The sequence below is a fragment of the Schistosoma haematobium genome, chromosome ZW (assembly GCF_000699445.3).
Source record: "Schistosoma haematobium chromosome ZW, whole genome shotgun sequence".
Classification (NCBI taxonomy): Eukaryota; Metazoa; Platyhelminthes; class Trematoda; order Strigeidida; family Schistosomatidae; genus Schistosoma; species Schistosoma haematobium.
The window spans coordinates 47,596,332-47,617,025 of NC_067195.1; the positions used below are offsets into that span (position 1 = coordinate 47,596,332).

A 20,694-nucleotide genomic window follows, 5' to 3' on the forward strand; every position below is an offset into this window, starting at 1 on the left:
TGAGGAAATCAGCATTACTGAGAGAAGTCTCACACTAGGACGAAACGGCCGTCCAATGCTCTCAGGTTTTCAATGGTGATCTAACATTGATCAGTTCATGATCTCAATTAAAACTCAACAATCCCCACAAACCTATTGTGATATATTTTGCTTCTCAGAAAAACCATGCTGAGTTTACTATCTCAGTAAAAAATAATAATAGCAAAAATAATTACAATGATAGTGTCAATGTGACGTTATGACTTCAGCTTGATTGTAAAGTCACTTTTTCAATAACACTTCATAATTTCACGTTGTAAATATTTAAGATTTCAATTAATCGATATCTTTTACCATATGTACATTTTGAGCGGATAATGAAATCTAATCGCTAAATAGATCCATTACTGTGCTAGATTTACACACTAAATATACTGAGAACTAAACAAACAAGAACTTTGTGTGGGATTTCATTTGATTTGGCTCATTTTTGTTTCCAAATTATTTATTCATTCTCTTTTTTGTGTTTGTTTTATGTCTCTCTCTTTTTTTTGATATTTTATTTTTGTGGAATAGGCTAATGGACATGGAACTGTATTATTTTCCAAACATATTTTAAATTTTGCAAAAAATCTAAATGTGAACAATCCACTTCGTACATTTATTGATTTAACTAATACTTCAATTGGGGATGCTATAACTGATATTCTCTTGGTGGAATATACATTAGCTTGGTTAAATTGGTCATTTATTAATTGGTTTTCAATGTATGATGATTTACCATCGAAACAATTAAAAGTTACTGTAGCTAAACGTGATCTTATACAAGTTACATGGGATGAAAGACGTGTAACAAGTCCAATTGAACTACAAGTAAATCTAACAATTTTATTGTCAAGGTCTAGTTTACTTACATTGATTAGTTCTTTTAAGTAATAGAAATGTTTCCATAGTAATCTCTCTTTCCTTATATATATATGGAGTGATAGTTGAATGATTGAGTTTCTATTTTATAGATGTGTTCATGTTCATTCGATGCTTCGGGACTTTATTTCTCGCTTTATATTTACGTCAGTTGTTTATGTAAAATATTTCTCAATTATCTGTTCACCTACCTAGTTAATCATAATCTGTAAATTACTAATATACTGAATTCCCTACTCTACAATTGTGTACAAGTGTTCAAACAATGATCGTTAGGGCTTATTCAATACTGATCGTAATAATAAAAATTTTAAAGCTTCTTGAAGTTCTATTAAATCCGACTGTTTGTTAGATTCTTAGTCTGGAATACTGCACAGGTGCACAAGCTGAAGCAGAGTGGAATACAGAGTTACAACTATGTTCAACCTTGCTGTAAACTTCCAGTGCTATTTATTTCTAATGAACTAAATGTTTAACAATTAAATGTGCTAATTAGAGATTTACACTGAATCATTATTGCGAAGAGTTTGGATTATCCCTTCGTTTGTATTGTCGATTAAATTTTAATCGATCTTTGTCGAGATATATACGTCCTGCGTAGATTGTCTCGATGCGTCCATTTTATTACAAGTTATACAGCATAGAAGTATTGTGTATAGATCAGTGTAGTCTAGGTCGTGTGCTTCGTCTTATTTAGGACTCATTAGCTGGATATACTTGCACTCTTGTTGATGTTCACTGATATCATTACTAGGAATGGTTTAGATAGAATATTCAGAAAAACAATTTTTTAAATGAATATTTTTTTTATTAACCTCATCTTCAACTTGTGCAAATATCAATTCATAAGTTTTGTGTCACTATGAGTATCTTAAATGGACAAGAATACGAATGTAAAGTCATTTTTCAGTCAAACATTCTTGATGTTTAGAAACGTGACACATAAGATGTTAATCACGAGACTAAAACCTATAAACCTATTACCATACTACTGTTACTACTACAATGATCTATTACTACAACTCGTTTGGTCACATTAATCAAATGAATTAAGTTTCACATTTAATCTTACATATCTAGGTTAAATAATTTTATCATTTGTCCGTTAAAGTTATAAAATGTCATCCTATGGATCTGTGTAACATATGTTTGGAAATCTTTTTATAGTAAATTTCAAGTATATATAGATACATACGTGCCAGGCAGAGTAAATGAGGAATGTACATGTGATATAAACACTCAAAGTAGTTAATGTTAAATCAGAGGTAGACTCACTTAGTTATCCTATTTATTTAAGTAAGTTCTGAGATATTTTTATAAACTGCTATCAAGCCTAGATCTCTCATCATTTGAATAAGCATCGAATCTTATTTTCATAGATTACTATAGAACAGTTCACGTATATACGATGTATGCTACTTATGTTGACAGATATACATAGAATGTTGCATCAATCGGAAGTGGAATGCCTGCCAACTGAAGATTGAGAAAATTGAATTGGAGAGAACAGGAAGGGAAACAGAGAGCAATTGTAATAACATGATTAAAATAGCCGTGAAGCACGTAAAGGACAACTGAAATAATATGCGCAAATAATGTATTTAATGTATGATTTCCATATTTTGCATTAAACTATGAATAGGTTTCCTCCAACTGAGTGTTCATTCACCACACATATAAAATACAGAAAACTTATTGACCTGCTTATCTACCAATAATATATCTTTCTTAGATTGACTTGTAGTGACTAATATAGAAAAGTAACTTGTAATGATCTGTAAGAGTTCGAACCAATCATCATCATCGAAATTTTCTTTGGATTAACTAAAAAGCTGTGTACAAATTACAAATTGCTATGTCAGGATAAATATTAAACAAAAGTGAATTTTTGAAACAGTCCTACATGAAGTTGCTGCTTATAATTTTGTTGTATAATTATTAATTAATTGAACTATTATGTTTTTCTCATCCCGCTACTTTCAAGCCTTTGTTTGACATAAATCATAGTTGTGTGTTTTACCTTTCTGAAATTATTTCTAGTGTATGACAGACCTATCACTCAGTCCTTTTCAACTCGTAAAGTGGTTGTTCCCATATCGTAATTTCTTAATTCGATTGATGTGTGATCAGGATTTTACTCTGTATTATTGTATAAGCGATTCATAAATTCGGACTGTATAATTAGATTTTATCTGCTTTTTGGGTTGTTCTCTATTCTGACAATCGGGTGGTCGAGTCATTTAGTGATAATCAGTGTATAGAATGGTATATTTGTACACAATTCGACATAACATAACCGCATGAATGTACAAACATAGATAATGTAGAACTAATATAAAATATAAATTAATATTCAATTAGATTTAGTCTTTTGATAATGTATGTATATATCAGAACTGTTTAAAATGTGTCGGCATAACCTTGACATATATTAGTTGATTTTATTCCAACAGTTAGTGAAAAATCATTCTTTCTTCAATGGAATTTATAAACAGTAGTAATGATAGCACTGGCTAATTATCGTTTAACATTTCAAAGCTCAAACAGTCAACTAATATTATAAACTGATGTTTATTAACAATTATAACTTCTATTTATCACTGGGGAAAAACTGTTTTTAAGCTCAAAGAAATTTAGGTTTCTGTAATGATTAGTGATTAGTAAGCTATTTATCAGAATAAATTTCTGGGATCTACTTTCTCTAATATTATACCTAAATCGTGAAACGTAACATAAATGTAAAAGGATAATTTCTCATTGAAATTTTGCTAAAACTTACATCTTCGTAATAAGAGTTTTAAGCGTCATCTAGTCTCAATAATTCTTGTATATTATGGTCTGTTCAGTCTTAATACTACTGTTGATGATAATAATTTTATCATTTACTCTTTGATTTCTAATATATATGTGTTTTACAATCCCAAGATTGCTGTCGATGAAGCTGTTCAACAAGCTGATAAATTAGTTGATAAAATTGGTACATCACGTGCATTTGTTCGTCCTTCAGGCACAGAAGACACTGTACGTATTTATGCTGAATCGTATACACATGAAGCAACTGATTGGTTATCCGCAACAATCGCTTTAATAACTTATAGATTAGCCGGTGGAATAGGTCCTCAGCCTACACCTCCTAAACCTCTTCATTCCATTTGTAATTGATTCATCAACTATTTTTAATCGTAATTACTGTGAATTAATGTGCTGATCGGTGCTCTTTCTTTCCTCCTTTTGTTCTGTCGTGATTTATTCATTCATATTTAGTTATTTTGATGTATTTTGTTATTATTTGTAATCTTGTGAAATTATAACTTTCGTCTCTTTACTGTTTTTTTTCCTATGTTCTCCTCTCGATTATATCTGATGGTAATTATTAAGTAGTTAATTTATATAATGTTATGTCATGAAATAATGTGTATTACAATGTGATATAGAATATTTACAATAAATTAATTTCATACAGAACAAATGTTATTAATAATAATGTCTTATTTTTAATTTTGTTTTAGAAAGAGAAGACTATGTGTTAGATGGTTGGAGGTAGTCGACAGGAAACTCTAGATCTAGGTCTCATACTATTTGACACTCGTCAATGGGTTATACTCATAGTTATGAAAGAAGTGCTCACAACAGATTTTGTCCCATGTCATGTAGCTCCACAGTTAGAGACGCTACCATTAAGCTGCCCAGGTCACGACTGACCTGTAGGATTATAATATTTACAACTGATTTAGCAATAAGTAGTGACCAATGTAATATTTATCTAGTTCCTTATAATCCTGACCGGTTCCTGCTATTCATGTTGCAACTTGACAAACATGATATTGGTTACCGCTCAGTCGTCAATCAATTATATGAGACTGTGTGTTTGTGAAAATTTAATTAATAATAGTGATTGCTTCAATTTTCTGAGTTCTAAGTTCTTTACGTATTGATTTAACTTTATCAGTGGAAAATCTTTGTTCATATCATTGTTCTTTTCGCAATCATATTTTTCTGTTATTTTAGGGAACATGATTAAAAATATTGTTTGCTTGTGATCTATTCGGTAAATATATATATATATATATATATATATATATATATATATATATATATATATATATATATATATATATGAAGTCTTTATAAATGATTGCTTTGTTGAAGAAATGATTTTGTAAATTCTAAAATTTTAATGTAGTGACTAATTGTGAGTTGCTAAAGTTTTGTATTTTAAGATTTTCAAGATTGACAATCTAGTTATTGTACTTTATGTCTATGAAGGTGAAATTAAAGAAATACCACCGTTGAGTCAATCACTATTTACATTTGAGCAACGTGTTACCATAATATAGTAACTGATAAATTGACGTTTTAAAATGAATTATGCACAAATATTGTTGAGTTATTGTATGATATTTGATTATAAAAGATACAATAATATGTTATATTTAAATAATTTAATCAGTTGTGATGAATGTCTAAAAACCAATTAGTCGATTGGGTTTAAGATTAATCTTTCATGCACTAGTAATATTTTCTGTAATTTTAAAAACTACGTCAGACTGACTTAATGAAGTTTTTCATTTATTTAGTAAATGTAAATTTTCATTTCGAATTATTTCCATTTCAGATAAAACATTTCAATGCACAATTTTTCCGAAATTTCTCCATTTTTACTCAAAATTCGATCATGTGTTTTTTTACCTCAATGTGGTGGACGTTATTTCCCTCCAGGAACACTTTATCGTTCACATCATGAACGTTTTGATGAGAATTGTGAACGTAAACCACTGCCTCATCCGGAAACTCCAAGGTTTCAAGGTATTGATAAACTCATATATCTGTATTATGATTCAATTTTATTTAGTCTCCGTTGTTAACTGATCTTCTATAGTACTAATGATTAATATGGAAATAACTAGGTCTTACTAAATCAGTCAACTGATGGAGGTGGAAATAGGTAGTAACATGTAATGTTTGCTGTTCTTTTTTAACTCACGAGTTATGTTACGGTTATTTAGAGTACTGGGGTTCAGTACGGGCCTACATTAATTGCTAATTGAAGAACGATTGAACTTATTCTGATACGAATAGTTTCTATTACGGATTCGATAGATCAGGAGCTGGTGAACAACACCTCATTAATATTCCATTGTTATATATGAATATAAGAATACCAACGCGAATGCAAGGAAACTTGATATTTAGGCAGATAAATCGAAATAATACAAATCCGTCTATATAGTAGCGAAATCATGACTTTAAACTACACAGAAGATTAGCAAACTATAAGTAGTGACAATCAATCAGAAAAGGCCAAAGGTCACGTGAAAGTTTCTACCAAAAAATACTAGCGGTCGTGGTTACCAGTAAGAATTTAACATTAAAGAAAGTTGGATAACTCCGTGATCTCCTTGGACAATCATAATCAACAAAGAGCTTGGCACACGTGTGAATCGGCTCAATCTGCCGCATCCTATTCTCACGTCGAGATGAAATTACCAAGTTTGGTATTAAAATGTTCGAAGTATCACTGATAACATAAACGATTAGAAATGGAGAATATGATTCGAGAAAGACCATTTCACAGAATAAAAGGTATAAAATAATTTTGAAACTCAAGATCTGAAGGAAAATGAAGAGTGAATGCATCTGCGCCATTGTGACCAATATCGAGCGACATCGCACAATATCTCCAACTACTAAATAGTACTATTTAAACTTGGATTAATTTTAATTTGGTTATTTATTTTCTGAAGAAGTGACTTACACCAAGTCACGAAACGTCAGAAAATTTAATTTTTCTACTCATTGGGATATTACCCAATGCTCAATTTATTCAAAATTATCAAATCAAACCTTGGTAATGATACCTACAATCTCCAAGTACTGACTAGGGGAATCGCGTGGACCCCAGTCAATCTACATCTACCGATATGACTGAGACTAGCAGTCAGTGACTTGAGGCACTGTGTTGATTTCATTAGTGACAACGATTAATAATGGTGCTAATGAAATATCGATTTTTATTTACTTCATATACATTCCATCGGTTATCATTGTTGAGAACGACGGGAAATGAAAAGTCCAATACAAAAGTACTTTGGGTGCATATATTTCTTTTACCATTGACGTCTCACGGTTGTGCAGCAGGAAAAATATTCTGCTGTTCTTATAGCCGATTGATCACTGAGTGGTGACCGATGTCATGTATATTAAATTCACATTACAACTTGATCTCTAGAATTCAACCAGCAACAAGAAGAACTCGGCAAACACGACATTTATCAGTACTTATTAGTCAGAAAATTGTAAATACACCCCAGTCCTACAACAGATCAGTCATCACCCTAATAGCTCAGTGGTATCGTCTGTGACTATGATGCTGAGTGACAGGACATCGAATAAGCCAGGAAGTATCAGTGTCTTCGAAATTACGAGTAGATCTTACTGATAAGTGTCAAATGATACGAAACCTCAGTCCAGGGTTTCCTTTCAAACCGTCTTCAACAACCTCCCAACAATTCTTTACAATACATTACTTAAATCATTTATTTTTTCTGTGTCACAACTAGCACTAACTAGGTGAATCTTCTACATACTTAGTGGACTTCATTAGTAATTAGGTCATTACATTTCTCAAGCTGATGAATGAGTTAATTTTTTGGACTATTTTATTCTGTTGAATTCTTGAAACACTATATATTAACTACGGTCGGCTTAAATCAACCATTCTCATTTTGTCATTAATCGTTTTTTTTTCTCCAAACAACTCATTCTATCGACTTTTCTTCATTTAAAACCACATATAACTGAATTTGTAACAGTTTTGTATTAGTTCAAGTAGCATCACTTCACAGATCAACTGACAGATAACGAAATAAATGCGAAGATAATAGTCACAAAGAGTTAAAAGAGAAAATAGTGGAAATTCATAAAGACAGCGAATATAATAGATAAAATGTACATTAATTATATTAAAAGGACAGTTGGACAGATTTGTATCATTTTTATGCGTAATACCTTGCCAGATTAGTGCTAACTGTATATTTTTATAACTATCAATGTCAATTATTTGATTGATGACATCAAAGGAGTTGATTAATTTGAGAAAGAAAATTGTACCATCAATTTAATTAGACATTTTTAGCTAAAAGCCATATATATATATATGAATTATCACTACGCATTAAATATAATAGTTCATACGATTACTTATATTGGTTTTTTTTACTGGGGTGGACATTTTTTTATCTTGATATGCATTTAGTTTTTATGACAGAGAATCAGATTTGCCGTAAACTTTAAATGGTATTTTAGGACAAATATCAAGCATAAGTCTTACTATTATGGCTTTTTAGCGTTGTTTCGTTAAACAAGCACACTATTCTCTACGGATTATTGTTCTCATACAAATAAGAATAACATTCTATGGATTGTGTAATAACTAACCTACCTATTTACATCTGTTATAATCTCTGTGTAGAATAATTATCCATCTAAATGACATACTATAACTCCTGTTTTTTACATGCTTAATTCATTTGTAAATATCTTTCATTTTCAAAGTTTATTTTCATTTATAATATTTTGATAATTCATCAAAACCATAGTCCTAACATAAGGACAGCTGAATGGATATGTAACATAGAAACATACTGATCATTACTCAACTTAAAATTTACATTTATATGCACAGAAATTCCATTAATTATTATCCATAATCAGATAGGGGTTTTGTGGATATTATAGTAATTTAATAGTTGAATTCATGAGTCAATTGAAGCTAGACCACCAAGAGGTATTTCCTGGAGTTCTAGTGAGAAGCCGTGACCAGTAGAGTTCAACTAGGTCTGTTGTGAAATAGTAACTCACTGAAGACAATGGTGGACGGTGGTGCAACTTCGAAGATTGGTTGAAGTTAGACATTAACGCCGTTGGATGCCGGTTAAGCGCTCGCGCACGAGGCCGATAGGTCTTGGTTTCGAATCTCGCGAGTCCCATGTTAGGACAAAACGGCCGTCCAGTGCTTCCAGGCTTCCCATGGTGGTCTAGCTTCAATTGACTCATGACTCAGGATATACTCTACTTATTATTAACACATATTTCATTTCGGTTACAATATGTTATCTAATAAATTTCTAGCTTTTATATACTCAAATGAATCTTAAAAAGTTTTACACCAATTTTGTTGACGGTAATTTCAATGAAAATTTATCAATGAAATAAAACTGCGATTGTAAGTTGAATTAAAATGTCAGGAAATTTAATCTGTTTATCATGCTTTAAAATGTAAATTTGTTATTCTTTTACCACCAAAATATTCAATAATCCTTTCGTAACATTTTTCTGCATAGAAATTCCTGTAACAGATCCTAGAAGTAAGGCGAAAATTGCCGGTAAAAGACCAATTCATGTAATTTGTGAACCTAACCAAGTTTATTGGTGGTGTTCTTGTGGTCATAGTAAACGTCAACCATTCTGTGATGGACATCATATTCGGATTTTAGGCTCAAATCCAACCTTTAAAATCAATAAGCGAGAATTCAAACCCATTCGTTTAGTTTATGAACAGTAAGTTCATCCTCTTTTTTTACTACTTTTATGACTAACCCACTTCAATGTTAATGCTCTCCTTTTTCGTGCTAAAAAATAATCGATGTCACTTGCATCAGCTGTAACTCTCGAGTACAATATATCAATTGTTGAGTTACTTTGACCACTTTTATATTGAGAATATTTAGCACTGAAAGATAAAGAGGGAGGTGAATTAACTAAGTTTGTCTCGAATGTTGTTAAGGATGTGTAGGCTGTTGTCACTCCCCGGTTACTCACACCGTAGAATGATATTTATTGTGGTACCTTAAAAGGAAATTAGATTATTAGTAGAGTGACCCGGAAGAATGACCGCAGAGTCCAAAGAACAGTTACTTGAGGCTGGTCACATAGGTCATTTTGCAAGTATTTCTTGTTGTGTTAGCTTTGTTCTTTAAAGGGACTACCAATGGCTACGGAAATTCTCGTAGTAAGGCGAGGTGTGCTATTTTTAATCCCTACATTGTCTAACTCATCCTCCCGTTATGGGTAGACCGGATCGCTGCTAACGTTGGTTGACAGAGAGCAACACCTTGCTACCATCATATCAGTACGGTCAATAGTACAACTTCACCCAACTACTGGTTACGATAATCGCGCGGACCCCAACCAAGTAGTATAAATTTACCAACATGGTTCAGACCAGAAGTTAGTGACTTTATGAACTGATGCCACGTTTTGGTTTAGCTGCCCCCTAACTTTCTTCCATCCGTCTCCAACACTAGTTAGCATTGCACGTCGCGGTAATTGGTAGTTAGGCAAGCGTAATACATGGCCCAACCATCTCAGTCTATGAAGATTCACAACCTCATCAACTGATCTACCATCATTCTCTAGTACCCTGCATCTAGTCACACTGTTACTCACCTGGTGATCTCAGCAGATGTGATTAATATGTCTAAGACATCTGTGATCAAACACTAGAAACTTACGAGTATCTTCCACTCTTAATGGCCACGTTTCGCAGCCGTAAAATGGAACGAAACGAACTACTGCGCCGTATACTCTTCCCTTAGTTGATAGACGAATATCTCGCCTTCGCCATAGGTGACGTAAGTTGGCAAAAGCCAAACGAGCTTTTCGAATCCATGCAGAGATTTCGTCAGACACTAACCCACTAAGGCTGATCAGACTTTTAATATAAATGAAGTTGTCGATGCGTTCAACTACTAATGTTTTGTTGAAATCTATGGTCTAGTGAATATTCTACTGCTCAAAAGTTCTTACCACTAGAATAACCCTTTTTTAAAACTAACAAGAATCAAGGCATTTTTTCTTTACTGGAAATGGTAACAGCTCAATTTATCTATATGTGTAAATATTTACAAGTTATTAGAAAAATTACCGTATGCTTAGAAATGATTTATTCATGAATCAGCGGATTTAGATAAGCATAGTCGTTTTATTTACTACAATGTCTATCCTTCCTTATAATGAATCAGCATGAAATCCATACTCATTATGTAGATGTCAGTATATTATAATTAAGCAATAATTATCCGTTGCAGTAGGTTGAAAAAACAAAGAATATTGTTGTAACATTAGTCAATAAAGTTCGAAGTTTAGAATACTGAGAAATTTAGTCTATTAACATATATAAGTAGATGTTTTCAATTACATCTGTCATAAATCTTTTTTGCCGCGTAGTACAAATACTAATTCTCTAAGTAAAGTATAGTTTGACATCTGTATTTAGCTCTACGTTGCACAAGTTTGTATGTAGATGACTGATTAGTGACTGATGTAATAAAACTATCAAATGGTTTCCAAGGCTAACAAATATTTTTCGCAAACATTAATTGATTCCAATTTTACTATTAAACCTTTTGGCTACTTGCATAATCTTAGATAACAGAAATTTTAATTCATTTTTGTATTGGTTGTTTTAATCTTCTCATTGATGTTTAGCACTGCAATTGATCAGTTTCTTATTGGCATATGTTCATCCTGTGCCTTCAGTCACAAACATCATCTCTTCTTATAATAAAAAAAATTTGTCTCATAAGTATTGTACACTTATAAATGAATTTATAAAATTGGAATATCTCTTTGAATAAAGTACACCAATCTTATGCTTAAGATAATTTTTTAATGGAGCAAGGATCCTTAGTTAAGCTAGAACATAACGATATTGTTAGCTAGCACTAATTTTTATCACTAACATCACTGACATGCCTGCTGCATGATTTTCCCTTTTCATGTATTTGAAGTTTGGACTGAAGTAATTTCTTTAAAAAATCAGAAATACTTAGTCAATAATGATCCCTTTTAATCAAATCGTAGTAAAATGTCATTGATATATATATCGTTCCTCTCTTTTAATTTTAGACCATCTGAAGTATGGTTTTGTACATGTAAACAGACATCAGAACCACCCTATTGTGATGGAAGCCATAATTGTGAAGAAGTACAGTCTAAAACTAAACACTAATTATTACACTTTTTTTCTATAAAGTTAGCGATTGTATAAAAAATCACTTGTATACACCTTTGTGTAATATAATCTTATGAGTATAATATATGAAATTTGGTATAGTCGTATTGACTATGTATGTTTTGTTTATTGTATCATCAACTTGCCTGTCAATTTATGCTATCACCTTAACTAGTCTATATTGACCGTATCCTTAAAACATCAATCAATATATCTTGTGACTGAAACTTAAATGGGTGTTTTTTGTATGTATTAGTCTAAAAAGCGTTCATTCGATCCATCAAGTTGAATTGTGAACATTAGATGGAGTAACGTAACATCCCAGTACACTGTGTTTGATGTTACTTGGCTGGAGATAATCAATATAGTAATCCATTAATCCAGGTGTCATGATATTAGTTACTCATCAGTAATGTGGATATGTATCTCACGGGGACTGGTGCTCTCTATAAAGTTAAATGATGATTCATCCGGCCGGACAGATATATTGTAGTGAACGAGAACACAAGTTGGGACAATCGAATGTATTTCAATACAAAATCACATAACACCATAGTAAAATCTTAGAACCATACAGTAAATACTTCATCTGCAAAATGTCAATAAATTGTCTCAAACTTGACTGTTCCTTCTGCAAAATGTCAATTAATCGTTTGAGACTTCATTGTTCTTTCGTTTCCACACCAATCATTCTTCGTTCTCGTCCTCTTTGCTTCGATCCTTTTAACCTTCTGCCGCTAGACATTTCACTTTCGATTGATGATACATACTATTTATATCTGTCGACATCAGTAGCACACACCACAATATGACCAATGAGCTGTTTTAACGACGGTCTCCAATTTCAAGGTTAGAAAACTTTTCTTCGGGATCGCAGATACGTATATTAGTGACGAGTACCTAGTGTATTTTCATGGCTTCTATTGCTGATCCTCTTCATGCTTGGTAACACAGTATTGTTAGTATTAGTTTACATTATCGCGTAGATCTCGCCTTATAATCTGGATACGAAATTCTGTGCCAACTTTTACACATTAAGGAATTTTTTTTCAGTTTTCAGTGTTATAGAGATAAAACTGAATCAATCACAAATAAAATAACTAAAGAAATGACGGGTTACTAAAGAAATCTCATATATGCTACTCCGTTTCTAGGTTTCTCTGCAGTTAATTCTTATGACATCAATCTGGTGATGATCGAGTTTGATTTAAAATTCTCTAGTTGCTTTCTTCAATTTTTGTCCGATAGTGTAATAGAACTTTTTTTGTCTCCAAGTGCACAGTATGTTTTTGTTTTTGCCTGTGCTATAGACTATGGTTTTACAGACACGGCAAATATATCAAACAAGTATTCATCATGTTAAAAATTCATTTGAATAAAGTTGGATTTTATTGAATAAACCCTCAGTTTAATCAACTGAAATATTTACTCATATTGATTTTCCCAAAATGATTTCTACTAAGTCCCGGTGAAGCACAGTTTTTTCAAGTATGTGGTAAATAATTAATAACACTAATAATTACAAACTCACATAGAGACACAGCATCTGAAGTACAACCAAGAAATGAAACTGAATACTTTTGTGTAAATTCATTCAGAAAATGATATACTTGTAAGCCCATCATAATAACTACAAACTGCACGATCAGTAAACCTATACTGAACAGATGAGTTGATCAGCCGTGCTACTTCAAAATCAAAATAGATAAACCATGATCGATTTTTACTGCTGGGCGAATCATGACTGGTTGCAATAAATTCACCGTAATCAAGTATTATCAGGAAGTTTAACTGTTTAGAAAGACGATACTATGTTTTTATGAGCATAACTTTACAGATAAAGCTTGTTAGGCAAACCATATGAAATCGTTTCAGTGAAATTAATGTTGATGTAATAAGTCATTCGAGTCTAATAGTGAGGTCAATAATATTATAACAAAGAAAGGAACGGAAATACAGAATGCGTTTATTTATTTAACTTGTAGGTTTTAGGAATATAAGGCAGAACTCTTCAAAATAGGTCATAATTAAAATATATTTAGATTTGATTATGTGAAATGTTCACCAAATCTCTAATTTTCGTTTCTCATGGTCATCTGTTTTCAAATTCACTAAGAACTGGCCATGTCATTTTAACATTCGTTTGGGGTCGTCATTATGTCGTAAGATGTACAAGACGAAAAACGTACGCAACTGGTTAATTAGAGTTGACAGTGATAAAATCTGCATAGCAATCTGAAAATAAAATTCTAGCGTTTTTTGTCTTGAGGAAATAAGGAATATTTAAGCAAACAGTTGTTTTCAATAACTTCATCTACAGTTGTTAACCCATAATTATTATTTTACGATGATGATATGACAGAATAAGATTACACTAATTAGGTCAGCATTTTTTTTATCGGTTTGTTATGAAATTCGACAAGGGTGATAGGTGCTAACGTCGTTCAGTGTGACTATTGTATACCCTGTATTCATTCAGGTGAACTGTGTTCAGTGTTTTTTACAGTAATCCTATGTATTTCCACCTATGTGTGCTAATATAAAATCTAATACATAAATGATTATATTGTGACCTAAGAATTATATAATTTACAGGGAGTCGATAAGTCTTCGTTGAACCAGTTTTTCGTGTTCTCACTTTGGGTACTGGTAATTTTAATGATTCTCGGCTTCAAAGTATAATCAGTAGAATCGAGGCATTTCAGTGATTCCCGATTGTCAAGTAAAAGCAGTTAAACTGTGGGCCCAATAGAGTCCATTCGGACATAACAGTGACGGCTTCCCAACTATACAACTAGTGCTCCGGATATAACACAGTTGGCTATCCAGTTAAAAAATATAGCATATATAAATCGGTGAATGACAGTTATCTGTTAAGATGGGGGACCTTTGCATCAGTTACGGCTTAGATAAATTGAAAATATGTAATTTGAAAATCCATTTAATAAAGAGGTAGGAAAATTCATTGTACAACCAATTTAATAAAGTACATTCTGTGAGTAGGATGCGTAATTGGAGAAATATTATATCGGGTTATTCGAGGTTATAATAATATAGTATAGTATAATATCTAATAGGATGTCTTCAGGATAAATATAAAATAATAAGAAACTGGTGTGGAGTGCTAAAGATAAATGCAAGATTTAAGAATGGAACAGGAGAGAAGTAGACACAAAAGGATATTTAGAGTAGGAGGTGGCTTACGTACTAATCGATAGTAAAATGGTTAGTGAAACTATTGAAACCATAACTCCGAAACTTGATCAAGTGTAGTTAGACTAAATGGAAGAAATTGTGGAATAACCATTAAAAACGTCAACAGTACTGAATAATATCAATTTTACCAAAGAGATCGAATCCATCGACCATAAATTGCCATTTTTTGGCGATTTGACTTAAAGGAAATAATGGTTCTTTAGAAACCAATATATTTTAAAACACATCCTGGGAAATATTCAGATTACAATTCAGCAAATGCCCTTTATAAAAACATAACAGCTGCTAAGATTATGATAAACAAAACTTGGCAACTCGTCATAGAATCTAATTGCGGGATCTGAAATGGATTTGGTTATGTCCACTTTGATGAATAATTATCCTAGTGTCTGTTAAAAGTATAATTTGGAAAGTTAAAAAGATAAGAGGAAAGAAAAACCAAAAGAATTAGTTGACATTATAGTAATTCCATATTTCAAATAAACTCCAAAAGGATCTTGAACTAACACAATATAAAATTATTTTTATAAACGAACTATACTCTTAACTCTAAACCAGTAGGAGTCAAAAACAAAAGAAAAATAAGATATCAGTATAGGGGTTGTGGAGATTGTTAAGTTTTTGGTTGAGATCATGAATTAATTGATGTTAGACCACCGTTGAAAACCTGGAAGAACTGGACGGCCGTTTCGTCCTAGTATGGGACTCCTCAGCAGTGCGCATCCGCGATCCCGCACCCCGCGGGATTCGAACCCAGGACCTACTGGCTTCGCGCCTGAGCACTTAACCATTAGACCACTGAGCCGGCATCTAATGGTGTTAGTGTCTAACATCAACCAATCCACGAAATTGCGCGACCACCTTCCATTTACTGAGGTAGATACCTGTCTCTACCCGACACGGATTAGCTCCACTGGTCACGACTTCTCACTAGAACTCCGAGAATTCCCTCACGAAGCTAGTCACTAGTGAGCACATGTTAGATATCAGTATAGAGGTTGTGGAGATTGTTAAGTTTTTGGTTGAGCTCAGTGGTCTAATGGTTAAGTGCTCAGGCGCGAAGCCAGTAGGTCCTGGGTTCGAATCCGCAGGGTGCGGGATCGTGGATGCGCACTGCTGAGGAGTCCCATACTAGGACGAAACGGCCGTCCAGTGCTTCCAGGTTTCCAACGGTGGTCTAACATCAATTAATTCATGATCTCAACCAAAAAATAACAGAATTATGTATGGGAAATCAAATATGACTGTAATGTTGTTCATATGAGTTAGACGTCACATTATTTGAATGTGATGGTGAAAGAACATAAACTTTGCTTAAAGTGCGTTCCTAAATCCTTAGAAAGCCATTCGGGAATAGCAGTGTATTCAGTAGTGTCTGAACAATCAACTGACTTCAATGGTACAAGTTTCCTTCCAAATGGTCTTGTTTCGTACAAAGAAAGATTGACAACTGAGGTCCTACAGATATAGGTAAACGCAAACAATATAAATAGGAGAGATGGAATACAAGTGTCTGCACCATGATGACTAACAATTAATTAATATATCGGGATTTCATCTTACATTTTACTTCTATGAATTTATCGTCTATTAACTAGATGGCAATGTTATACTTTTTTTCTAATTAGTTAACTTGTCTGAATATACGTTGAACAACTAGCATGTTTCGTACAACAATACAAGCCTATAGTAAAAGCTTATTTGTTTATTTATCTTTATTTTATGTATTCTGTGACATGTTTGATTGATAACATCTATCAGATTATTTAGTTAAGTCAACAACCAGAATTTGAGGCAACATATGGTAAAATCAGATCTAAATACAAATAGGGTTAGGGGGTTTTAAAAAAAATAAATTTCATATCCCAAGAAACTATTCTCGTTCAAAGCATATTACTCCAAGAATATCATTTAATGCACTGTGATCTCGGAAATGTTTTTAATAAAAAAATTTTCATCCCGTTTTGTCCAATTAGTTTTAAAATGGTAATAATTATTTATTTATTTCTGAAAATTGATATAATAGGTGAAAAAATTAGAAGCCACATATTAGTCGCAGAACACCTAGCGGATCCCTACAGCCGATTAGACGAATGAGATAGTTTGAATAGTGTTATTATATATTTCATGAAGAAGTACAATGAACACTCAATGTTTGACCCTCATCTATTGTAAGTTCTATTTATAATTTCACTCATAAATTGGGTTACGGAACCATGCATCCAACACCGTTGACGTTATCATCAGCACCTAATTTTTAGATGGGAGCCTCCACTTTCATGGATGTAGCAATACAAGTAGTCCGAACAATCAAGGATTTGGATGCCACATTAAGTAATTAATAAGACGATATTGTTTCAATAAACTCAAAATTAAATGACAGAGACAATAACACGGACTAAGATGCCCACGATAAAAGACTGTTTGACATATGCAATCGTGCATGCAAAATTCAATGAGAATGTTCCAATATTTTTTTCACATTTCTCAGCTAGACAAATGTAGGCTTTTGTTTATTACATCGAAGTTAAATGTTGGTAAAGCTAAATATCAATTTATGTAGTTGACCCTATTCGCATTTAGCAGTATAATCGACCTAAAAGTTTATGATGACAGACGTAAGCCTGTTAATTCACACTTGATGCGACCAATATTTCAATTACTTGTCAAAAATGGTTATTTTTGTAACGTTTAGCTGTTTCAAGTTTATTATCAAAAAATATTAATATATTACAAATATGTACATAGAATTTGTTAGTGTCTGTCTCATACATTTAACAAATAAAATCGGTGATTTGAAAAATGATTCTAGACGTCAGTAATGAATAACTTTTGCGATGTCATTTAGAAATTACTTTCAAAAATTAAGGTAATGATTTGGTCAGACTGTGTATTCACAAAAAATTTCCACAAACCCCCATTCTGATTATAGTCATCATGTGCTCACTAATGAATGACTTCAAGATGATTTCCTGGAGTTCTAGTAAGAAGCCGTGACCAGTGGAGCTCAACTGTGCCAAGTAGGGACAGGTATCTACTTTAGACAATGGATGAATGGTTTCGCAAGATCATAGATCGATTAAGGTTAGACATTAACAATGTTGGATGTCAACTCACTGTACTAGAGATTAAGCGTTCTCCTGCAAGACCGCAGGTTTTGGGTTCGAGTCCCGCGTGCGTGATCGTGAATGTACACTGCTAAGGAGTCCCATATTAGGCCGAACTGGCCGTCCAATGCTCTCGTGTTTTCAGTGGTGGTCTAGCTTACATGGACTCATGAATTCAACTATTAAAATTACTACAATCTCTACAGATACCCATTCTGATAAAAAACGCGCACTTCCCAAGAACAATAACTGATTTACATTACCGCATACACAGAGATCCTTTTTTTGTTATTATTATTTTCTGTTGAAATATATAGAATGGAATATGTATAGTTGCGAAAATTTTAACCTTTGAAGGATTTGCAAAATTACGCAACAACCACTCATTGAACTGAAAACTATTGTCATGAAGAATACAATCTTGTCTTTATTATCGATACACTTTACAAAGCGAAATAAAATAACTTTTAGTATTAAGAATTTCTTTTGATAAAATCATCCAGTCCTAAATATTATTCATTTCTTTCACAGAAATTATTATTAATTTAAGAAAACGTAAAAGTTTATTCATTCACCGATCCTTGACGTTTCGCATTATTAATACATCCCTATTCATTATTTTATCACAATGATTTATCTATATGTTTACTCATATATAACGATTATTACAAGATCAAACTATGTGTTAAGATAACTTATGGAAATCACTTCACTACTTATGCATTAAACATTTTATTAGCTTTCAAGTTCAGTAATCACTGTTATCTACTATTAAAATTAGTTATCAGTATTTTTCCAGTTTACTTTTAATGACATGTATAATCTTTCTCTTGTCATGAAACCTAACAACTTCAGTTCTATTTCTACATGATCGAAAAAAAAGTAAAATAGCAAATTCTCACATCCAATCAAACCACTTTAGGTTACCTAGATTTGAACTAATTAGATTGCAAAATGCAGAGTTTACAACGAATTAAAAGATTACTATTGGTAACAAAATGTTTGTTCATTGCCACATGAGCACATACATTCAAAAAATAAGTTAACCAATCATCTATTTCAAAATTTTTTAATCAGACCCTAAAATTTCTCATCAACATGGGGGGTGAGGAATCACAACTCCCGTGCAATAAATGTCAACTCTAGATATCCGCACACATCATCTTACCTCAAGTTTTACACTTTGAACATTGTTAAAATAACTGGACAATTTTTAGCACATAGTTGATATTTATGAACTATGTTCGATAACTTTCATGTTTTATTATTTGCCTTGAAAAGGCTTGGACTACAATGCCGATTGGACTTTATATTAAGTTAATAATTGAGACTTTTAGGAGTGATTATCAATCCTGGGATGCAGGTACATCCAGCTGACGAGTCCCAAACAGAACAAAACGAGTGTCCTGGATTTCGCTGATAACCCATCTTTGCTTAAAAAGCTTGTGAATTAAGGCTATATCGAGGCAATCCGTACAGGATGCACATTTTCCAACAAGAGACTGATCAATTGCAGTCATAAATAACAATGGGAAGGTATAAGTAAAAACAACACCAAGTTAATATATAGTTACCTCCTTCGGACTGAAGGCAGAGGACAGAGAAAAAGCTTGCAGATGGCTGACGAATTGAAGTGTAGATCATGTTTGGTCAAGTTTAACTGTGCAGGTCAGAAGGTTTAATTAGTCAAGTGTAGGATAGTAGGCTAATAGATGCGGGACAGAAGAAATTATAACGTAATTTTAACTGATGAATTTAGCATTTAATATCGATTAGTGTCTGAAGTTATCATGTGAACAGTGGTCCCAAAATATCAGTAAAAATTCTGGAAGCATATTTTATTACATCAGAACTTCATCAGCTATTTGTATCCACACCTTAAAACACTATTCCATTCAAGTTTAATACAATTGATCCCTTTGATAAATTTGGATAGTGTAATTAGATGAAGATTATCAGACATATTCTATTCACTGTCTTACTACTAAACATTACCTGTATATTAAACTTACAATAAAAAAATTAGTTCGAAAATATCTAGATATGGCATAATGGAAGAAAGCGTAACTTTGTAGTCCGACCCAAAATTATTATCTGTATAAATAGCACCATGAAAGTCATAAAGGATGAATAACAATAACTGATTGGCAGGTTGGGTAAACTAATGTTGGCCCAGAACCGTATATCGGTATGAAATAACACATAATACGAGAAAGCAAACAACGGACTGGTTGATCACATACATCCGATTCCGGTCGGTTTAGCAGAAGTGTTAACTACCGGTCATATAGGAAATAAACCAAATCGATTAAATGTCACAAAGTTTAGTGGGTTCCATTTGAAATAGTAAAAATCACGACTATCTATTTACATTTCAATATAATTTCTTTCAAATTACTTCTCAAGTAATCTACCTTGGGGTTAGACGCAAAATTATACATAAGTGTAGCAATT

At 32.5% G+C, this 20,694-nt stretch overlaps 1 protein-coding gene across 2 annotated transcripts in view; it reads left to right on the forward strand.

Annotated features, from left to right (window-relative positions):
• PGM3_1 (Phosphoglucomutase-3) overlaps nucleotides 1–12,350 on the forward strand; it is a gene marked incomplete at its 5' end in the record, with an annotated part of 34,594 nt that extends 22,244 nt beyond the window's left edge. Inside the window, 4 exons of one of the 2 annotated variants that reach the window (XM_051211582.1) lie at nucleotides 556–852; nucleotides 3,829–5,709; nucleotides 9,246–9,462; nucleotides 11,812–12,350. In XM_051211582.1, coding sequence (XP_051071657.1) covers nucleotides 556–852; nucleotides 3,829–4,065 — 534 coding nt within the window. In that variant the 3' untranslated portion in view covers nucleotides 4,066–5,709; nucleotides 9,246–9,462; nucleotides 11,812–12,350. Of the gene's footprint in view, nucleotides 1–555; nucleotides 853–3,828; nucleotides 5,710–9,245; nucleotides 9,463–11,811 lie in introns of those variants that run through there. The other variant, XM_035734207.2, reaches the window with a different exon arrangement.
• Nucleotides 12,351–20,694: the final 8,344 nt, after the last annotated feature.